Raw genomic sequence first — 18,430 nt, 5'->3', positions numbered from 1 at the left:
GGGAAGGCAAACCAAAGTCGAAGCTTGGTTTCTACAAAATAATATTTATGTAAGACAGATTCCTTAACCATACAAACCTCCACAGTAGGTATTCGTCCAAAACAAATGGTCCACGTGGACTACAAAAGTACGAACTAAATGAGCAAAAAGGCCCCCATGTGAGACAGCCACACATGAATTAGGTTGGCCACAAATGGCTGGATGACCTCAAGGCCAAACGAGTGAAGTGGCAGGAACAAACAAACGCTAGTCCATACACACGCACTAGACACAAACTTGCGGCGGGGGTTACAGATGGGGAATTTCAAATGGCAACGTAATGGATGATACATTGTTGTAAATGCCAAATGACAGGTGTGAACAATGGGAGAAACTTACCAAATTTAGCAATTTAAGCCAAACGCGCGACGAGGCACTTGGATGTTTAAGTCAGGGGATCAGAACAGATGACTTGCTGTACTGTCGGCTGGGCAAAGGTGGTACTCGGTTTGCATTTGTAAAGATGGTATGAAAATAGAATAACGCAGATGAGAGCGTGCAATCAATCAGGACGCGCCGCAGCACCAATAACCCACAGGTTTTGGTCTTTCGACGGCCAGTTGTCGGTTGTCATGTATATGGTTGCTGAATATAGTACATAGTTGTACAGGGGTCTTGAGAGACAAACGAGGGGATGTGACATACTTAGAAGCGTGGACATGTTTGGCCTAGTTGAAGAACAAATTGTATGCTATCCAAGTAACCAGATGAAGCGTGTAATCCAGGTAAGGATGAAGTAGGGAACTTTAAAAAGAATAAAATTTGGTAAGATGGTTACCACCTGGTGGTTGTACGACCACAAAAATTATATACGTAAAAAGCGGATAAAGTAGACGGTGCCTTGGGAGGTAATAGAGTCTACACAAATAAGCCTCACAAGGCTCAGCTGAGAATCGAGAAGTGGCTTAAGTAACCAGGACAACGCATGTGTGCGTGGAACGGGTCAATTTCAGCGGGACTCCGTGGATAGGTATGCTATAGCAGATGGTGATAGAAAATCCAGTTGCCAAGGGCGGTAAAAGTAATACCGCAGTTTCCATTGGCTGCAAATCTGCCAACAAACGCAGTGTCAGTTAAATATAGTCGACTGAGCCCTTATTCCAACACAAGAGAGAAAATGGTGAGTGCAGCTTCGGCGGACAGGCATAACAGGCAAGACAGCTGTGGTGGCAAACAATCTTCAGGATAATAATATATTGCACGGCAAACTTAGTGTGCAAAACTGAAGGAAAGCAATCAATCCACATCCGAGTGTTGCCAAGAGCGTGTTCTCAACTAATTCAGAAGAGAATTTTAGCCGATCCTAGTTCTCAAACATCGAGAGTCCCGGTGTCTAGGGCGGCCTGGGGACAATGGTAGAAGACTTCCATCTTGGAAGGTTTCCATCGGCTCCGTGTTTGTGGCCCTTCGACATATGCGACCTGATTACAAAATAATCCACACCCACCCAACTGTCAACCGCGGACCTTAGCACCTTAGGTGTACAACAGATGGGCAAATCAAGTTACCTAGTGATATCCGCAGACAAACGGATGGGCCCGGCATCGACTTACCCCTGACGCCAGCATCGGTTGATATTTTAAGACAAAACTGAGCTGCGTCATTCACAGGATTACCACAGGTAAGCTGTACTATGTCCCGCACGTGGAAGTCATTTGATGAGTTGGGCTGTCGTCAAGAGTTACGGTGTATTCTAAGCACCCTTAGCTGTAGTCATCCATGTATTCCAGATAGGCTAAATAAGAACTGCGTAGTGGTCCGGCAAGCCAAAATGCTACTTTGTCAGGTGCGTGTGGAAAAGAAATAAGGGTACTAACACTAGAGTGAGTATGCAATAATGAAAAGGGTCAAACGGAGCCGAATTACTAAGAATTGTTCTCTTTAAAATAGTTCGTCCTTGGCTAAAGTCAGCGAATAAATAGTAATCCAATCATGGTCTTCCGGGGGTGTTCTTGTGAACAGTTCATATTTATAATTAATGCCGAGGATAATCTGAAATGTTTTGACACTAGATTCGGCACACGAAACTCGCAAATGACCGCGAAACCAGAAGAGAAAGTCTAAGCGTGTGACTACGTTCGTATTGCGTGTAAATTGTACAAAAGCGCGTTGTTTTGGATTTTGGCATTCAAACAAAAACATTTGGGCAATTGACGAAATATGTAACGTTATAATGGAGGAAAATGAAAGGTATGATACCGCAACATAGCCGCATATTTTCGCGGCGTGTAAGCCACCGGATGAAGTGCTTGCACACAACAGCCATTGAGCTGGCGAGAAACCATGTTGTCTTGACAGCACGTAGTTTTTGACATTTGTTGGCCAACGCTGGGCGAATAGGGTATAATCAACATTAGGGAGTATCATGGCCAGACTGGAGCCTTTTTATCGTCTAACCGCTTTCACCTTAGCAATCAAATCAGTCTCTGGTCTGTTGTACATTCTCTCGTCTTCCTTTCCAGAATGAGTCTACTGTGGTTTACAGTCCGCTGTGTTGCTTGACTCTGAGAAGTGTCCGGAGCTGTCCCAAAGGGGCTTCGTGTTGTAAGGCGTACATATCTGGAAATCCTGTCTGTGTTCTATGTGAAATGTTTGGACAATGCGTACGCGTGAACGATCCATCAGGTTTTCAACGGGGGCCCTGTACAGCCTCTTCTAAAGATGTGATTAGGCCAGTTAATTGCCTCATGTGAGTGGGAGAAAGAACCTAATTTTGTGTGGCTCCAGTTTAGAGACCGTCCTCAGGCCTGCCACCCTATTCGTTTCTTCCGATCAAGAAACTTCTTTTTCGCTGGAGGGCTGCCCGCAGGCAGTCCTTTTTCTCATCAGCTTTGGACTGACGGAATGATATCATCCTGGGAGCATAAATACTGAAGGATAAAAATAGCTACCCTAGCCTTCTCTATCAAAGAAGCGATCTTACCTTGAGCCTGCTCACCGAGGCTAGCCCAACTGCACATGTAAAGGAAGATATCTCACTCGTTGATTGGCTGGTGTGCAAGCACCTGATTTGGGTTCGGTCCTGGAGAGTTTTATAGCAGCACCTCCTGTTTTGGCTCACTTTTCGCGTGCGTGCGTCCCTGGCGCATTCCGAACCCCATGTCGCAGGAGGAACAGGGCGGTCTGAGGCTCCATGCGGCTAGCGGAGCCGAAGAGGGCACCTTAGTCCTGAACCATTGGTCGTGGTGAATTATAGCAGCATTTTGCCGAATAGCCATATGCGCCAACAGGATTCATCGTCATCATCAGAGACGGCAACATCAGCGTTGCCACTGATGCTTCACTGCCGTACATACATAGTGACCTTATTTCCCATTGCCAAGCTCCGACCCAGTTGATGGTGACCGGCAACCAAGAGCAGATTACCAGCGGGAAAAACCTGGGGAATTTGAGTGGCGCTATCTAAGAACATGCTCCAGGGTGAAGAGTCTTTCACCAAGGCAAATTACACTCATTCTCGAAGCCTCTCGCCCGTAGATCGACCAGCTCGCTCAAAACTCCGGAGAGGACGTTGGACGCCTCGACTAATACTTGACTATTATTGATTATCTGGAGGTAAGACGACGAAGGCATAAAAAAGGTACGATCGTACATTTTGGAAGAACGGGTTAAAAATCAAGGGGATGTGTCCCCATGTTGTTGCGCCTTCGTCATCTTTCGTACCAGAGCTTTATATTTCCTGCCAGGGCCTTCGAAAGTGACTAAGGGTACATGTGTCTATTTCATTTAGAGAACTAGTATTTCGCAGAGGATCTCTGTCTATGATGGCTGCCTTGTACCAGTGTTCCATTCAGGACAATTGGGCGTTTTTAACGGCTGTGTTGAAAGATGCCACATAAATTTCTCCTCTTAGACTGCATCCCACAAATCAGGACAGTTTTGCAAATGAGATTTTGTTCCACTTCATTAAAAATTTATCGCCCCTTGCCTTTGGGCGGTTTTTCGTGGCAGCTGGGGGAAGAAAATATTAGGCGGCTGCAGCGAAGACGTTTCAAATCCATCAGACATCCACAATCCGTTTGCATTCATTGCCATCCTTCAGGACGTCATTACTCAGCGTTTGGGGGTTTCTGCACACCTCGTCGTGGTTACCGCATTTCAGTACGGCTTCCCTGGCACCCATAGGGTTCGCCAGTTTCGACGATATTCAATTATTATTTGGTCTGAACGAATGGCTTGAACAAGATGAGACGATTAGGCCCGGGCTAGTTTTTTGGTTTAGCCCATTCTAACCTATCGTTCCATTTTGCAAGAGAAATACTAAAGGTACACAGCGCGTTGATCGCCCAAAACAAGACCAAACCCCTATACGGCGTGCCGTAGTTACGCCGAATGTACAAAAGCATTCTGGAAATCCGGACAATTCAGCTGAGGCATTGGCAACGGACTTTCAGTGGGCACGGGGATGTGATTGATTTTTGAGTACTCGTTTCCGATCAGCCAAGCTCGGGCGAATCCTGGACCGTAAAACACCCCGTTCTTCAGATGAGGTGGGTTTATTGGGCATTGCATTCCTTATTGCCACTGGCGAGGTAGACAAATCTAGATTCCCTCTGACAAAAAGATAATCCTAGAAGCTGAGTACATAGCTTATTTCACTATCGCCTGCTCGTCTTCGAACAGCTCTTCATCAATGACTGGATCAGTCTACATTGGTATGTGTAGCCCTGACGTTAAGCGATGTGATAACAGCCCGCAAAATGGTGAGATCTCAGTCGATTCGCGTTTTATAGAAGGAGCGCCAACCTTTGAGACTCTCCATAATCACCTTTGAATGTAGTTGGCAGCCACCTAATCCACTCTAAGTGTTTGTCTGTCATGCCACTGATTGCCTCCAAGTCACTGTTGAGGGCTAATGCTGAAAGTTCGTGCTACCCAGGGACAGACGAGGTCAGCACAACTGAAGAGAGCCCGTACTATGTGCGAGGCTCTCAGGTGGTTGTCCTCTACGGTGGGAGCATGAGAGCAGTAAGGCCACCCAGGCCACCAGGATGCCAATACTTATGGAAGTAGTAGTGCTGCCTTCCTCCAGAAAGGACAGATTAGGTAATATCAGTCCTGGAAACCACACACTCTTATCCGCAACAGCGGATCGTGACCGCCAGCGAGTTATCCAATACGGACAGCAATCAAGTAGGTCTTTCCGTGCGACTTCAAACGCATCTCCCATGCTCGGCGACAGCGGGACAATCATCCATCTTCCTTCTCCCAACCCCGGTCCAGATAATTTGCAGCCGAACAGCACTGGGAAGGATCCCTAAAAACCCTACCTTCCGCTGCCCCATAGATCGGACTGTCGAGCCAGAGACTAGGGGTGGGTTTTTGGATAAAACACCACATCCTGTTTCTGCCTTGTGGTTCAGACTGTCGAGTCAAGGGTGCAAGGTGCTACCCCAACTGAACTTAGAGGAATATTCAAGTACTACGTCCCGCGGCATGACTTCGTGCATTGTGGGTGCGAAGCCCATGCTGAAAAGCTGACACAATGGTCAACTTTCCTAGTGATGTTCGCAACTTTCGATCTTCACGAAAAATTGAGACCAGTGTCGTCTGCATATTCCAGTCAAGCATCTCGCTCCGAGGGATCTGAATATCGAGGTTTTTCAGACCCTTGAAAGTTCACTTTGTCACTTCATTAAACAGAATGAAAATTAAATTAAATTAAAAATAGAAAGAACATTCTTGATGGACACCATCGTTCGTAGGAAAGAGTTTGGATAGTTCTCAGCTCACGCGCCCTCAAGTATGTGAATACAAAAGGCGCACAATATTCACGAACTTCTGGGGCATACCGTGTCGCGCAAATGCTTTGAAAAGTATTAAGTGGTCGTTAGAACCTAACGCACTCTCGAATTCAGGGAACACTAAGACTATGGGACATAATAAAACTTGGCAGAATGTGAATATTTACACAATGCATCTCCTTTCCGGCCGGAATCCTCTAGTTCCGTCTGTGTGTACCTTTGTAAGGCGACGTAGAATGAGTGATGCGAGCCTGGTTATAACCGGGGTGAAGCAAATTCCTCTGTGAGTACCACACTGCGAGAAATCTTTTCGAAAATGAGTACCACTCTCAGCTCACCCCAACCGGTTGTGGTTGCCCAGTTACAGGCGAATAAATTAGACAAGTACCAACTGAGAACTTGACCTCAATCTTCGAGCAGAGCGGATGAGGGTTTTCCAGGTAACGCTTGATGGACAAAAGCCGCTCACTTACTTATGAAGCCGTCGAGTGTTCCAAGTTCACTGTCCAGGTCTGCGTTACGAGTCGGGATATCAGGCCAAGCAACTGCAGGTGGTAGGAGAATTTTTGGAAGTGTTCTGCTCAATGATTCAAGTGCCCTTTCTTAGAGATAATCCAGTTGTCTTTATCAGTGGTCTTCTGGCTCACCAGAGACCTCTTTGGGCCTTTTGGGCGTATGAACTGAAACGGCTTACGCACATTCCCAGAATTTCCCACACCAATTTTATGAGGTTTCCGGACTTGCCAGACTTTTTGTTCCCTACGGATGTTCTTTTCCATTTGACGTCCGACAGTTCGTCGAGTGATACTGTACTTTCGACCAGGAGTGCGTGTCCGAGCCTCAGTGGTCAGAGAATTTGCTGATCAGAAGGTCCGTGGTTCCAACCCTGCATCTCAATATCCTCTGGCGGTATTCCAGCCCTCGTGCTTCCTCCGGGTGGCGTGGCACTGAAAAGGTTTTGGATTGACAGCTTCCGCCTCCTTGGAAGGGTACTCCGTTGTTCCACCTGTCAGTAGTTAGTGACACTTACAGACATGAATGAATCACAGTCGATGGCGATCTTACGTCAAAGCTATGGCCAGTGCGCAGTTGCCCAGTTCCCCCTCTTCAGACAACTTGAATGATCCAACTTGAACAAACTATTTGGCTATGCTCTCACTTGCGATGCCTCGTCACATCCCCCACGCTGTCTCATTTTTCTCTGACGTAAACTGCAACAGCTGAGCCCAACAAGCATGCACTGTGCCAGGTAGGGTCACCTCCGTTTGTTGGTTTAACACAATATTGACTCCGTATATCCTGGTCCAGTGGCTGTGCGTCAGTATGAATGTGTACAGCATGAATTAAGGAATGAGTGGACAGGCCTTGCATGTCCTGGACTCTAGTTTCTGCCAGAGTTTACTCCGACACAGAGCGAAACGAACGCAGTGGCGAGATCGTGTTGTCCTTGTTTCAGTGTACAAACGTCGAAGTCATTCATTGGGATATTTTCCGGGTTTGAAAATGTTTTGTGCATTCGCTAACGCGAATAGTAGTGGATGCAAATAGTCTACTCATCGAAGAGCACTAATTTATAATTTAGACGTCATAGGTTTTGTATCTGTCAGACGCGTAGATGTCGAATAATCCCGCATCATCTAACCAACTGGTCACTGAGGATCAGACTAAACAACACCACCATTGTCAAGTTCTGAATTGCAACAGGAAAATACCAACGAGTGCATCTGAACCCGTACATGCTCAACTCAGGAGAGACGTCCTGCACATTGTGTCCTAAATAATTATATATTAACGGAACTCCTTGGTTTGGATAAAACGGATCCGGTGTGTGCTGAATAACAGCTCGATAAGCGCGACAAAAACATGTCGATCAACCCTTACAATCTACCTTCACAACGGCTGTGAAATCCGGATGAGTTGCTTCAGGTTGACCGAATCTAGCCAAAGCAGTCGAAATGTCGGATGGGTCTGAGCTGTCGACGTTCAGACCAAGAGCTCCTGATCTAATCACCGAGATCATAAATACTCCCTTGCAGCTCTACGGTTTTGTGACATGAAGTCACCAGGGCATCAGGTCAACAGAACTCAGGTCACAATTGAGGGTCTGCATAGATGTTCGGAGTTGTATGGGGTGGTTTTAGAAGGTAGTGTGAGTTCCCGGTCTACAGTGACTGGCCGTGGACGGGACCAGGACAACAAGCTAACCGCATGTACGTGCAGAGTGCCTCATAGTTACTAGTTTCAAAAAGCCGTGGCAAGAGCTGTGGAATGTACAGTGCGATTTTTTCCGTCACTCGCCCAAAATTGACGTCAGATATATTGTGTATAGAATCTCCGGCAGCAACACGGGCGCCTTTCTGTTGCACAACTGTGAGAGGTATGTTTTGAAAGGCTCAGATTTGGATATGTGGACCGGGAAGTGAAGACTTACTGCTGGCTTTTCAGAAGCCGTATAAAAACGTTCATCTAGTGACTGCTGATGTCACCGTTCAATCATAACGCGTCTCATATACAATCACTCGCAGGAACAGGTGGGCGAACCCCATCTTAATTATTTATCATGCTACCTAGGCGATGCGGCAGCCGGGACCGAAATACACGTGTACACGTTTCATGGTAGAATAACTGAAGTGGATTGCTTACGAGATGCCTCTGTGGTAAGAGCGCGAATATACTAACCGGAGGTCCGTGGTTCGAACCCGACCTCTGCACCGAAAGGGTGCTGCAGCTGAGCGATTTTTTACGAAACCGAAGTTACGACCTGGCAACGAGATGTGAAAGTTCTAACCGGTAAATTCACTCAGGTCGCGAACTGCCGGCTCCTTGGATAGGGACACAGCCCTGGCTAGTGAAATCTGTAGCACCCTTCAGGTGCCTTAGCTGCCATGCCACCCGAAGGAAGCACGAGGGCTGGGATACTGCCAGGTTGCCCAAGCCTAGACAGGGGAAGTCGAGTGGCGGAGGTCGGATTCGAACCAGGGACCTTCCGGTCAGTAAATTCGCGCTCTAACCACTTGGGCCATCTCGCCCCCTGGCTAGTGACACTGATAGACACGGCTCAGGCACGTATTTGATCACCCTACCGCATCAGGGCTGTTACCTTTAGTGCGTGGCTGTCCGATTTCCTGGTCTCCCAGATAACTAAAAGTACTCAGTATCAGTTAGCCACTTATTTCGGTGGGCGAAACTGTAAGAACTTGACTTGGCGTATTTCCATGCCTAGCTGATAGCTGACTAAGTGAACCTGGCTGGTGACCACGATTACTGATATTAAAGTTTTCCGTTCCTACCAATTGGTCTTCTTTCGTCTTGCATTCACATGGTTAATAGTGTTGACCCCATATATCAGCACATCTTTCCACGTAAACCCTATAGATTGTTTGTGGACTAGATAAAATCTGTTCTGGGGCTTCAGTAGTAGATTGTTCATCCCACCCCTTTTGCTTGCATCATTCATTCGTTTGTAAATTAAAATGGATGCGCGCAGGACTTTCTCGTCGCCAAGGCTAGATACCACGCTCTTAAAATCATTCGATCGCACTTTTGTATTTGTCTTGTAGGTATTGACCGCTAGTTTTACGATGAGTGGCAGTATAATTTTTCGATATGTCGGAAGGATTTCCAGTTTCCTTCGGGTAGATCTAGTCGTTCTGGACCGAATTCCAAAAGCCTTACTCCTCAGATTCTGGGATTCTGTCTGCTCTTGACGCAAGACCGAAAAGCTTGAAAATTCAATCGTCCATCAAATCATACCTAAAGCGTGCGAATGAGTATGGTGAGTTCTTTCTTTCGTAATGGGCCAAACGGATTTCGACAGACACAATGCTAGAAACAGAAAGAGAAGAATTTGAACGGGGCCGAAAATATCTAGCTCAAATTATGGGTGAAGATCCAGAAACCTTCACCCAGGATAAAATCGATGAGTCCATTCGGTATCTCTTCCCATCTGGATTGTTCAGTCCCAAAGCACGACCAAAGCTAAAAGCAAGTGGACATTTTGTTCTTATATGATGTATTCTTCCTCACAAACAGCCCCCAGAAGAAGTTTTCCCGAAGGAGAAACGTGAGTGTCACTCGTGCTCTAATATCCACATGTTGATATTCCCACTAGGTCTTCTGTGTGATGCTACAGGTCGTCCTCAGCACGACATGTTCTACACTCGACATCCGAATTTCTATTCTATGATGAATGTAACGTCATTTTCCTACTCCCTCAACGCCATATAGGAAGCAGCTTATAAGTTGGAATCTCTAAAGATGGAATACGACCGTATGTATGTAACGAAAGATGCTAACCCGCTGAAAACCGTCGCCCCGCTGTAAGTTCTCATTTTCCACTCTTTATTGGGATGTTCTTTCCTTCTTGTTTTGTGGCAGTTCAGCGCCAAAATTTAACACCGTTGTAGTGATGTGGACAATAGTATTGTTTTTCTTAACCAGTTTTGTAGTCTCTGTATAGGCAATCTTGAAGTCAAACAATTTTATAGGCTCTGAGAGACGTGTTTTCAACAGGCACTCGCGGCGGATATAAAAATAGGCACATAACCGACAGTTTACAATATCTAAGCTGAATGAGGAGGTGTGATAGGTTGCGCTTGCCAGGTAAGACATTTCTGGAAATTCTAATGCACTCAGAGAAGCGTTTTAGTGAACTTAACTGGGAGACAGCACTAATTACTCGAAATTTTGGGGAATGTAACAAATAAACTGCAAATCCAACGTAGAAAAACATGCAGTAGTTAATTTGCTATTGAGAGCTAAAAGGATGAATGGCACTCTTAGTGTGAAAGTTTAAAGAGGAAGTCGTTGAACATCGGTGAAAACATTTCGAACATGAGGTAAACAACTTTGTTGGGGTGATCTCAAGGCATCTCATATCAATGGATCTTAGGAGGCAAACGCAGTCAACCATAAACGATGACAGACCGTCAGTCGAATCCTGGTTGCACTCACCTGGTACGAGAAGAGGCATCTGGAAACAAAAGGCAATGTTTTTGTGACCGTCTGACAAGTTTATTTAATCCCGTTTGTAGTTTCATCTAAACTTTTCAACTGCGATGTCGCAAATTGATAGAAAAAATCAGAGGTTGATGGGTCAAATCAATCAAGTTATATCAAACCGAGCTTAGTTTTGCGCCCTCTGGGGTGGATTTTCGGCCTATTAAAATATAGTACTTTCAGACCGAAACGTCTAAGTAGTTTCACATACTTCACACTAAGAATATCCGTCGATTTACATTTTGAATGGGTAGCCGCAATACGAAGTTGTCAGACAGAGTAGTGGGATCAACTAGAAAATGAACCGAGTAAAGAATTACGGAATTACAGTAGTATGATTAATAGTTTGTACAGTTCGTTCTCTGATCGCCCCCCCCCTCCCTAAGGCGATTAACAGGGTGATGAACGTCAGAAATTTTGAATGTCAGTGAATTTGGAAGTAGCGCCAAAATGCACATTTGCTCCGAGAGTGACAAATACACTTCGTGAGACTGTACTACATGCGGTGTCTCGCCTAATAATGAGCCGGAAATTTCTATCCAAGAGCCCCCGGAATAGAGCACAAGGGAACAATAAATCCAGTAGTGGTGATATATGGAATAATCAACCTACTCAAGAGATTGAGAGGAGTGGGAAGCGCTCTGAATATCGAGAAAAGAATCTAGACGCTGAACCTTACTAAACACAGCCTGTATTTCGAGGACCATATAATTTTATTTGATAGGGTCACACCTAGATAATTCACACCATAGGACCTGGGAGCCCGTTGGAAACCGCGAGTGGTTCAAGTCTACCAAAGAGGTTTTATATTATTGACCTGTGAGGAAAAAACGGTTAGCTTTTCAGGGGCGTTGAGATGTTGTCCGTAACAGATAAGAACTTCATTCAGGAAACTGTGTGACTGAAATTGTTCCCCTGACTCATTGTAGCTGCGACCAATAGCCATTTCTGCATAGGTGCACTAGATGGGAGAGCTCTTACGTACGATGAGAAAGAAAGGGAAAAGTTAGCATCCTGGGAACATAGCTGTTAGGTGGCAGTCGAGAGCAGACTTGTATGTGGTTGGTGAAGCAGTCTGGCTACCTTTGTCGGCTGCAGCAGCCCTCTGCCAACGCAACCAAAATCGTCTCCGTAGTCAAATTATAGCGGACCTGCGGCCTAGGCGTACGCACTTGTTGCTGAAACAACGGAGTGAACTTAGTAAACGTCTGCTTTGAAGCGAGACTGGCAGCATGCAGATTCCCATTAGTCCTGGTTTAGGGAGTACTCATCATTCGATACCGGAGCACTTTCATATTAACAAGTCAAAATGAGATGAAATTTCATCATCGCTTCTTTCGTATCTAGTGTTTTCTTACCGGTGCGTTAGCGGTGGCGTTTAAGGAATAGAACAACAACTATGTATTGGCTGAGAATTAACGCATTATTTAAGGAGCAAGAGTGACACACATTATTCGGACTGCAAACACGGTTGAACTTGTCGAGATCAAGGCTGGAGAACCAAAAACCTGATCCTTCGCCACGAACCTACTCCTAGTACCAGCCGTCCTTTCCGGCAGCTTTCGTTGTCTAAGGCTGCATGGATATAGATCTTATGCATACATTTGATTTCCACCCCGATCACTCGCCCAAGCCCTCTGAGCACCTTCTTTTCGTAAGCACACTTCATTTCACTCCATGTCTGTGTGAGTGTTCCAGGAATAGGAATTGTCAGCTTCACCAAAGTTAGCTCAGTTCGAGGCAGGACACGAGACGGTCAATCAGGTGTTGACAATATAGTGAAGGGTTTGGGTCACAGAAAAACCTGTAGTAAAGACCAAATTCCCTGGTAACGTAATGCTATTTGGATAATAAAGACATTCCCATATTAGACCTATGGTTCTGCTTTGGGATTAAACTTTGGAACAAGCTCAAAATACGGTGATAGGAGTAGGGAAATGGACCGTGGCTGTTTACAACAGTGTTGTTGATTTTGTTAATAAACGCAATTTGTCTTCAGTTTTGCGCGGAAATTCTTAGCATTGACTGAACCTAAAGACGTCAGGTAGAAGCAGTCAGAACTAAACAGGCCACGAGCAGTGACTCAGAGATTGATCTAAGCAGGTGACCCTAGCTACCCAAAGGGAGTCCGCAAATTCTGGTGCTCCTCACACAGAGCTACTAGGTGTGGAATACGGGCTGGTAAAAACAGTTGACCTTGGATCGTTTGAGGATCGAAACCTACTTCCTAGAATCATCCAAGTAATGCGTTTCGGGTGATGTTTGTACTGAAAATGCATGCTGCGACACTAATTCCTTTCCACGTGTTACGCTACCGCGGCGTCCGTAATCAAAGCTGACAAAAGTTAACTTGGAAGATACCATAACCTTCCCCGTAAATCTCAGGTTTGTTAGCGAGTTTGTTGGCCTCATCATGTCTGCTGCTGACAGCTCATTAGTGGTCTTTCTCACCCGACGAGCCCCAAACGAGGTGAAAGTGGCATTGGGCATTTGGTGGGTTGCGAACAGCCTTACCACACTACTCGTTTGGAGAACTTTCCCATATCTTGTTTACTGGACGAACAAGGCCGTTAGGATCCTTTGCATTGTAAATTACTCGGTTGAATCTTACACTAGCACCGACTGAATATGCGAATCAGTGTTCAACCCAAAAGTTTTTGCTCATCTTGTTTACACAAATGTAAAACCTGCTGTGAATTCGCATATCCACTTTGTGTGCAGTTGACTGCACTTATTTGGCAACTTGCTTTATGGCGTCGCGTTGTGATTTCTAAGAGCACGATGAAAGTATACGATGTGCTCTCCTCACTTTAGGCCATCCGTCGTATAAGCTATTTCGTTAAACACCTGTCTGCTTGTCTCCTGTAAGCCACACTTCTTTAAAGTACCGTTCCAAACTACTTAAGGTACATCTGAAATTGAAAGTTGGAGGCACCTGTGCTTAACGCAACCCAGCTGATAAGCCGCTCGTCGCCAAACGGTCAAGTGTCTAACCACTAAGCAGAAGGCTGCAAGTTCAAAACTGAGTCTCGTTGGATGTCCACTGCTGATGATTCCCAATAAGCATGAAACAGTTGTGTAGTGTTTCGGTTTTTCAGCACAGATCGGCTTCACTGACAATGAAATCTCTTTTCAATGCAACCCAGGATTGCCGGATTTACTTAGTCCCAGTTCTGACTCAGGTTCTAGTAAATCCTCGGAATTCACTGGCGATGTTCTGCAGATTAATCTGGTGACAAAATCCGTTTATCTCCAGCAAGGTCGAATATTATGGCTGGTGTAAGTTTTCACGCGTATGAGGAGCCTTTGTATTCATCAGGAGTGTGCTTATTACATCTTTTTTTACAACTTCTATTTCTGACCGTCCGCTAGGCCGCAACATGTTTGAATTGTTCCCGTATCTTTTTGAGCTTTGCTGCCGATGCTTCTTGTCTCCCGTTAACACCTGATGTGGGGTTTTCGGTGTATTTTAGTAGCCCACACAATGAAACCTGATAATCGCCTCGCAAAACTTCTAGATGTTATGTCGAGTCTCAATGCCTGCTGTTGTTTTTTTTTCCAGCATACTTGTATCGACCGAGTGGTTCACTAAGCCCCAACTAGAGAAACATCTGTCAGAAGAGATAACAGACACACAAGTAGGTCCTTTTAGACTCTCTCACATACTCTTAATTTCAGTATGAACAGTGGCTTGTTTTGATGAACCGAATTGCAGCCCAGCCCTTGGCATCAATGGCCAACTCCTTCATATCGCGATTCCGTGCTAATCAGATCGTTGTTGGAGCGACGGAGAAATATCCAGATGTAAGCATCTCCTTATACTAACAATTTTATATGAGCTCTCCTTAGCCTGAAATTGATCCAGTCACCAAACAACGATTTATCAAAGCTTACGGTCAGAAGCGGCACTGTTTTGCAGAGGCTACCGTCTACATGCCGGGGTCCGGTCAGTTCACCGTCAATGGCAAGCGATTACTAGAAAGGTTCCCCGAATTGGGTAATCGTGAACAGATCATGTTTCCATTACAGTTGACTAGTGAGTAGTTCTCGCCCTTTTGTATTTAATCAATAATTTTCTTGTGTTTGACACGGCCTCGAGAAGACTGTTCGGAAAGCCGTTAGTCTTGCCCACCCAAACACGTCGTTCGTTACGTGGTTTCGGGATATCCAAGGGTGGTTAGTATTTTTCAGCGCAGGAAAAGAATAAACCATCTTCAAAGCACCAAGAAACAGCAACCGATTGGGTACCACACATAGTTAAGTTGTTTCGCAAGTACTATGTGTAATCGGTGACCAGAATTGCCACGTTCTCATCTTCCGGCCATAATAAGTGCGAAAAAGGACGACTAATGCCGAATATGTTGAGTCCTCAAGGTGTCGACCGTTTGCGGTGATTGCGTATCGTAACATATTGGTCATGTTCACTGATGCAGATTGGGTAACGCCTTCGATTCCTTTCTTATACGTTTCTTGCGTATAAACTAGATCATGTACCTTTTGATTGAAAGTGAATGGGCTTCTTTCTAAGTTGTCATTTATCTGTATTCGACTCCTGTTGGCACGTACGGGTCGACCGGCAAACTTTCGCCCGAGTTCACCACATCCAGTGGTGACAGGCGAGGTTGACCTCTTTAACTTGGTAATCGATGTGATGCTTTATTCTCTTCAGCTACTCTTGACACCTCGAGGCCATGAAGCATCGGTGTTGAACACTCATGTTATGCTGTCGATGATGATTTAATGACTATGAACACTCATGTTATGCTGTCGATGATGATGATGATGACTATGACACCTCGAGGATTAAAACACTCCCAGTTGACGTCCCTTCACAGACACTGAGTGCGCTGACAATATCGCTGCTCTAGGACTGGACTATTTCGAAGTTCAAACTACTTGAGTAATCTGGATGTTCTCGTTGTGTGGCTAGAAACGAACTTCATATTTGCAAATTGTAAATTGCTAGTACAAGACTAGATGTACAAAGGTAAACCTCGTAGTTGCAAACCACCCTATCAGTGTGATAAATACACTCTACCAAAGCAGCTATATGAATCCCGGCGGACTGGCTTCAGCCAAGCTCACTTCTCGAATCGGTAAGGTCACAGCGGCCCTTACCGACCTGCGAAATTTGTGACACAGGCATGACGTCATTTGTGCTGTCATACGTAGGGTTTATACTCATGTGGTGCGATCTTACTTCGTGGGTAATAGGCGTGATCGCTGCGCGCAGTTCATCGAGTGCACCATGTGTTGACAGCCTCCGAACCACTTCGCGGGTCTAATGGAGAGATCGGATCAATGGTGCTTGGATACGCAAGACAGGTTTCAGGAAAAGTAACTCAGTAGATCATCTGACCGTACTCCATAAGTTACGCTGGTTAGGCGGTGTAATTCTTATACTAGCTGAGTGGTTGCCTCGCGGAGCTCTGTTCGCGCCACCGTGTCAGGTGTGGACTACCCATGGGCAGTGAAGCGTGAAAGCTCTTCTCGGTCAACTTGGTCGTGTTGGTAGCTGTCGTGTCCCGGACAAGACCAGTAATTGTTAGAAACCCTAACAGACAATCTTCTCACACAGCCACTGACGGTCCTGCATCAAAGTTATTATCTTCAGTACGTAGCCCGAGATGGCTCTGTGGCTGAGGCGTGGTTCGAACCCTACTTCGGCTGCCTTGTCTAGACGTGAACACCCCGACAATATCTCAGCTCCTATGCTTCGAATGGCATGGTAACTATGCGCCGAAAGTATCATAACTGAAAGGTTTTTTTCACCATCTTCCGCTCCTTGTTTTACCAGGTGAGCAGAGCAATTTGCCGTCAATAAACTTATCGGACCATCGTCTTCCACGCATGGTTGTTACTCCCAAATTCTCCGTATCCCCGGTGAACGGAACTGTAGCAGCCAACACCAATGTACCGTAAAACACTATTTGGAGCTGAATAAGAGACTTACAAAAAATTAATGGGGAGGAACAACCGCTTCATACTCCCATTCTAAAACAGGGGAGTTCTACAGCTTTGCTAGTTGATATGGGAACATTCTACTAACTAGCGATTCCGAATGCCATACACCAAAAAAGCATACTTTTGAATAGTTACGTGAGCAGAGGATTAAATTGTCGTCAGACCTTACAGATATGCAGAATCTCTCTGGCACATTATCCCTATCCGTTTTCTAAGCACGACGTCGAGGATTTTTTCAGACTCGGCAATGCGTATTAGCTGATAGACAATGTTAACACCTTGGGTGGTCAGTTCGTTCGTTCATCACATTCACTGCGGGAATCCATAAGCACTTATAGACCTCTTGCATATAACCTTGTGAGTATTTTATGTTCGGCTCTCGATTTACTTCTTCGTTTCCGAATGCTCTGTAGAAACACTTGGTCAAGTGGACATTGTGGCTACCGTTACGGAAACGGGAACCAGTTCTCCGGCCAATGCCCTCAGACTTGCCATTTCAAGATGTTTGGCATCACTACTTCCCCCAGAAACGGGCAGACAACGGCTTTGTGTGAGCGGTCTCCTGATTCAGGATGATCGGTTCGCGGAGAGGAAGAACCCTGGTCAGAAAAAAGCTCGGAAGAAACCAATCTGGTAGGCTATTAGCCAAGTACCTATTTCATCCTTTGATGTGATTCATCATCGTTTGGCAGCATAACTTGGGTAGCGTCCTCTGTGTTAATCGCTATTCCTAACTCGAGTTTGGTTTTCGGCTTAGGCTACGGGGAACAAGTTCTACTTGTTATCCCTGGTCAAATACAAGAACGCACGAGCCTTAAGGTTACTGAAAACCTTTCGACACCCCACGACCGATTCCGCTCTCCTTAAGGCTCGTCAGCTAGGCTGAGCCCCCGAATTCCGTCAGCTTTATGTTCTACTTCAACCCAAATTGTACGAAATGCACTCATTTACCAACCAATTTGGTTTTAACGAGAGACCCAACTCGTTCAAGAATGAGCTGCACAAAGGCCGCTTCGTGTTTCCGTTCGTGTCATATTCGAGTCAGCGCGGTTTAGTTCAGAGACCTCATATCGGTCGTGGAACTGTGTTCATAACCTAATTCCTGCGGCTTCAAGTGCGACTCCACTGGCGCCATTATTTACTTATGCACACAGATTGAGTGCCCAAATGCCGCTTTATGCATACCCATTAATATATTGAAAGGACTCCTCTCGAGTTCTTCAGTGAACGTAAATTCCAGCTTCAATTATACCTATTTTCGGTAAACCGTTTGATTTAGGCGTCGGAGTACTCCTGAGTCCATTGTTCACTGAGGTCTTCATAGTAAAACTGGAAGACTGAGTTAGGAAAGATCGGAATTCGCCAACATCGCAGAATCGTTGATAGAGGATTCGAGTCAGACACATCTCGTATGTGTTTCAATGTCTCATGTTCTGCAATAAACTTGATTCACAACAAAAGGGCAAACAACCAACTCTCCATTCTTTGTATGTTATTGACCAGACGAGCCGATGGCGCCATTCAAGGAAAGATAAACGTGACAAGGGCAATACACACTTCCGCAGCTTTGTTCCTCTACTAAAGAAGCAAAACCTGGTTCGCTGCTTAGCTCCGGGAGCTGGGGAACTACGTTCTGCTGGCAAAATAAAATACGAAATAGATATCATCAGAAATATTTCAAAATG

General features: G+C 45.5%; 1 protein-coding gene across 1 annotated transcript; it reads left to right on the top strand.

Moving 5' to 3' along the window:
• Positions 1–9,288: 9,288 nt before the first annotated feature.
• On the top strand, positions 9,289–17,382 carry T265_11449 (hypothetical protein; the record flags this gene model as incomplete). Its single annotated transcript, XM_009178105.1, has 5 exons — positions 9,289–10,102; positions 14,344–14,419; positions 14,460–14,585; positions 14,631–14,817; positions 17,159–17,382. The coding sequence occupies 5 exons, from the start codon at positions 10,041–10,043 to the stop codon at positions 17,380–17,382; spliced, it is 675 nt and encodes a 224-aa protein (XP_009176369.1).
• Positions 17,383–18,430: the final 1,048 nt, after the last annotated feature.

Source organism: Opisthorchis viverrini (genome assembly GCF_000715545.1).
Source record: "Opisthorchis viverrini unplaced genomic scaffold opera_v5_497, whole genome shotgun sequence".
Lineage (NCBI taxonomy): Eukaryota > Metazoa > Platyhelminthes > Trematoda > Opisthorchiida > Opisthorchiidae > Opisthorchis > Opisthorchis viverrini.
This window is presented reverse-complemented; position numbering and strand designations above follow the sequence as displayed.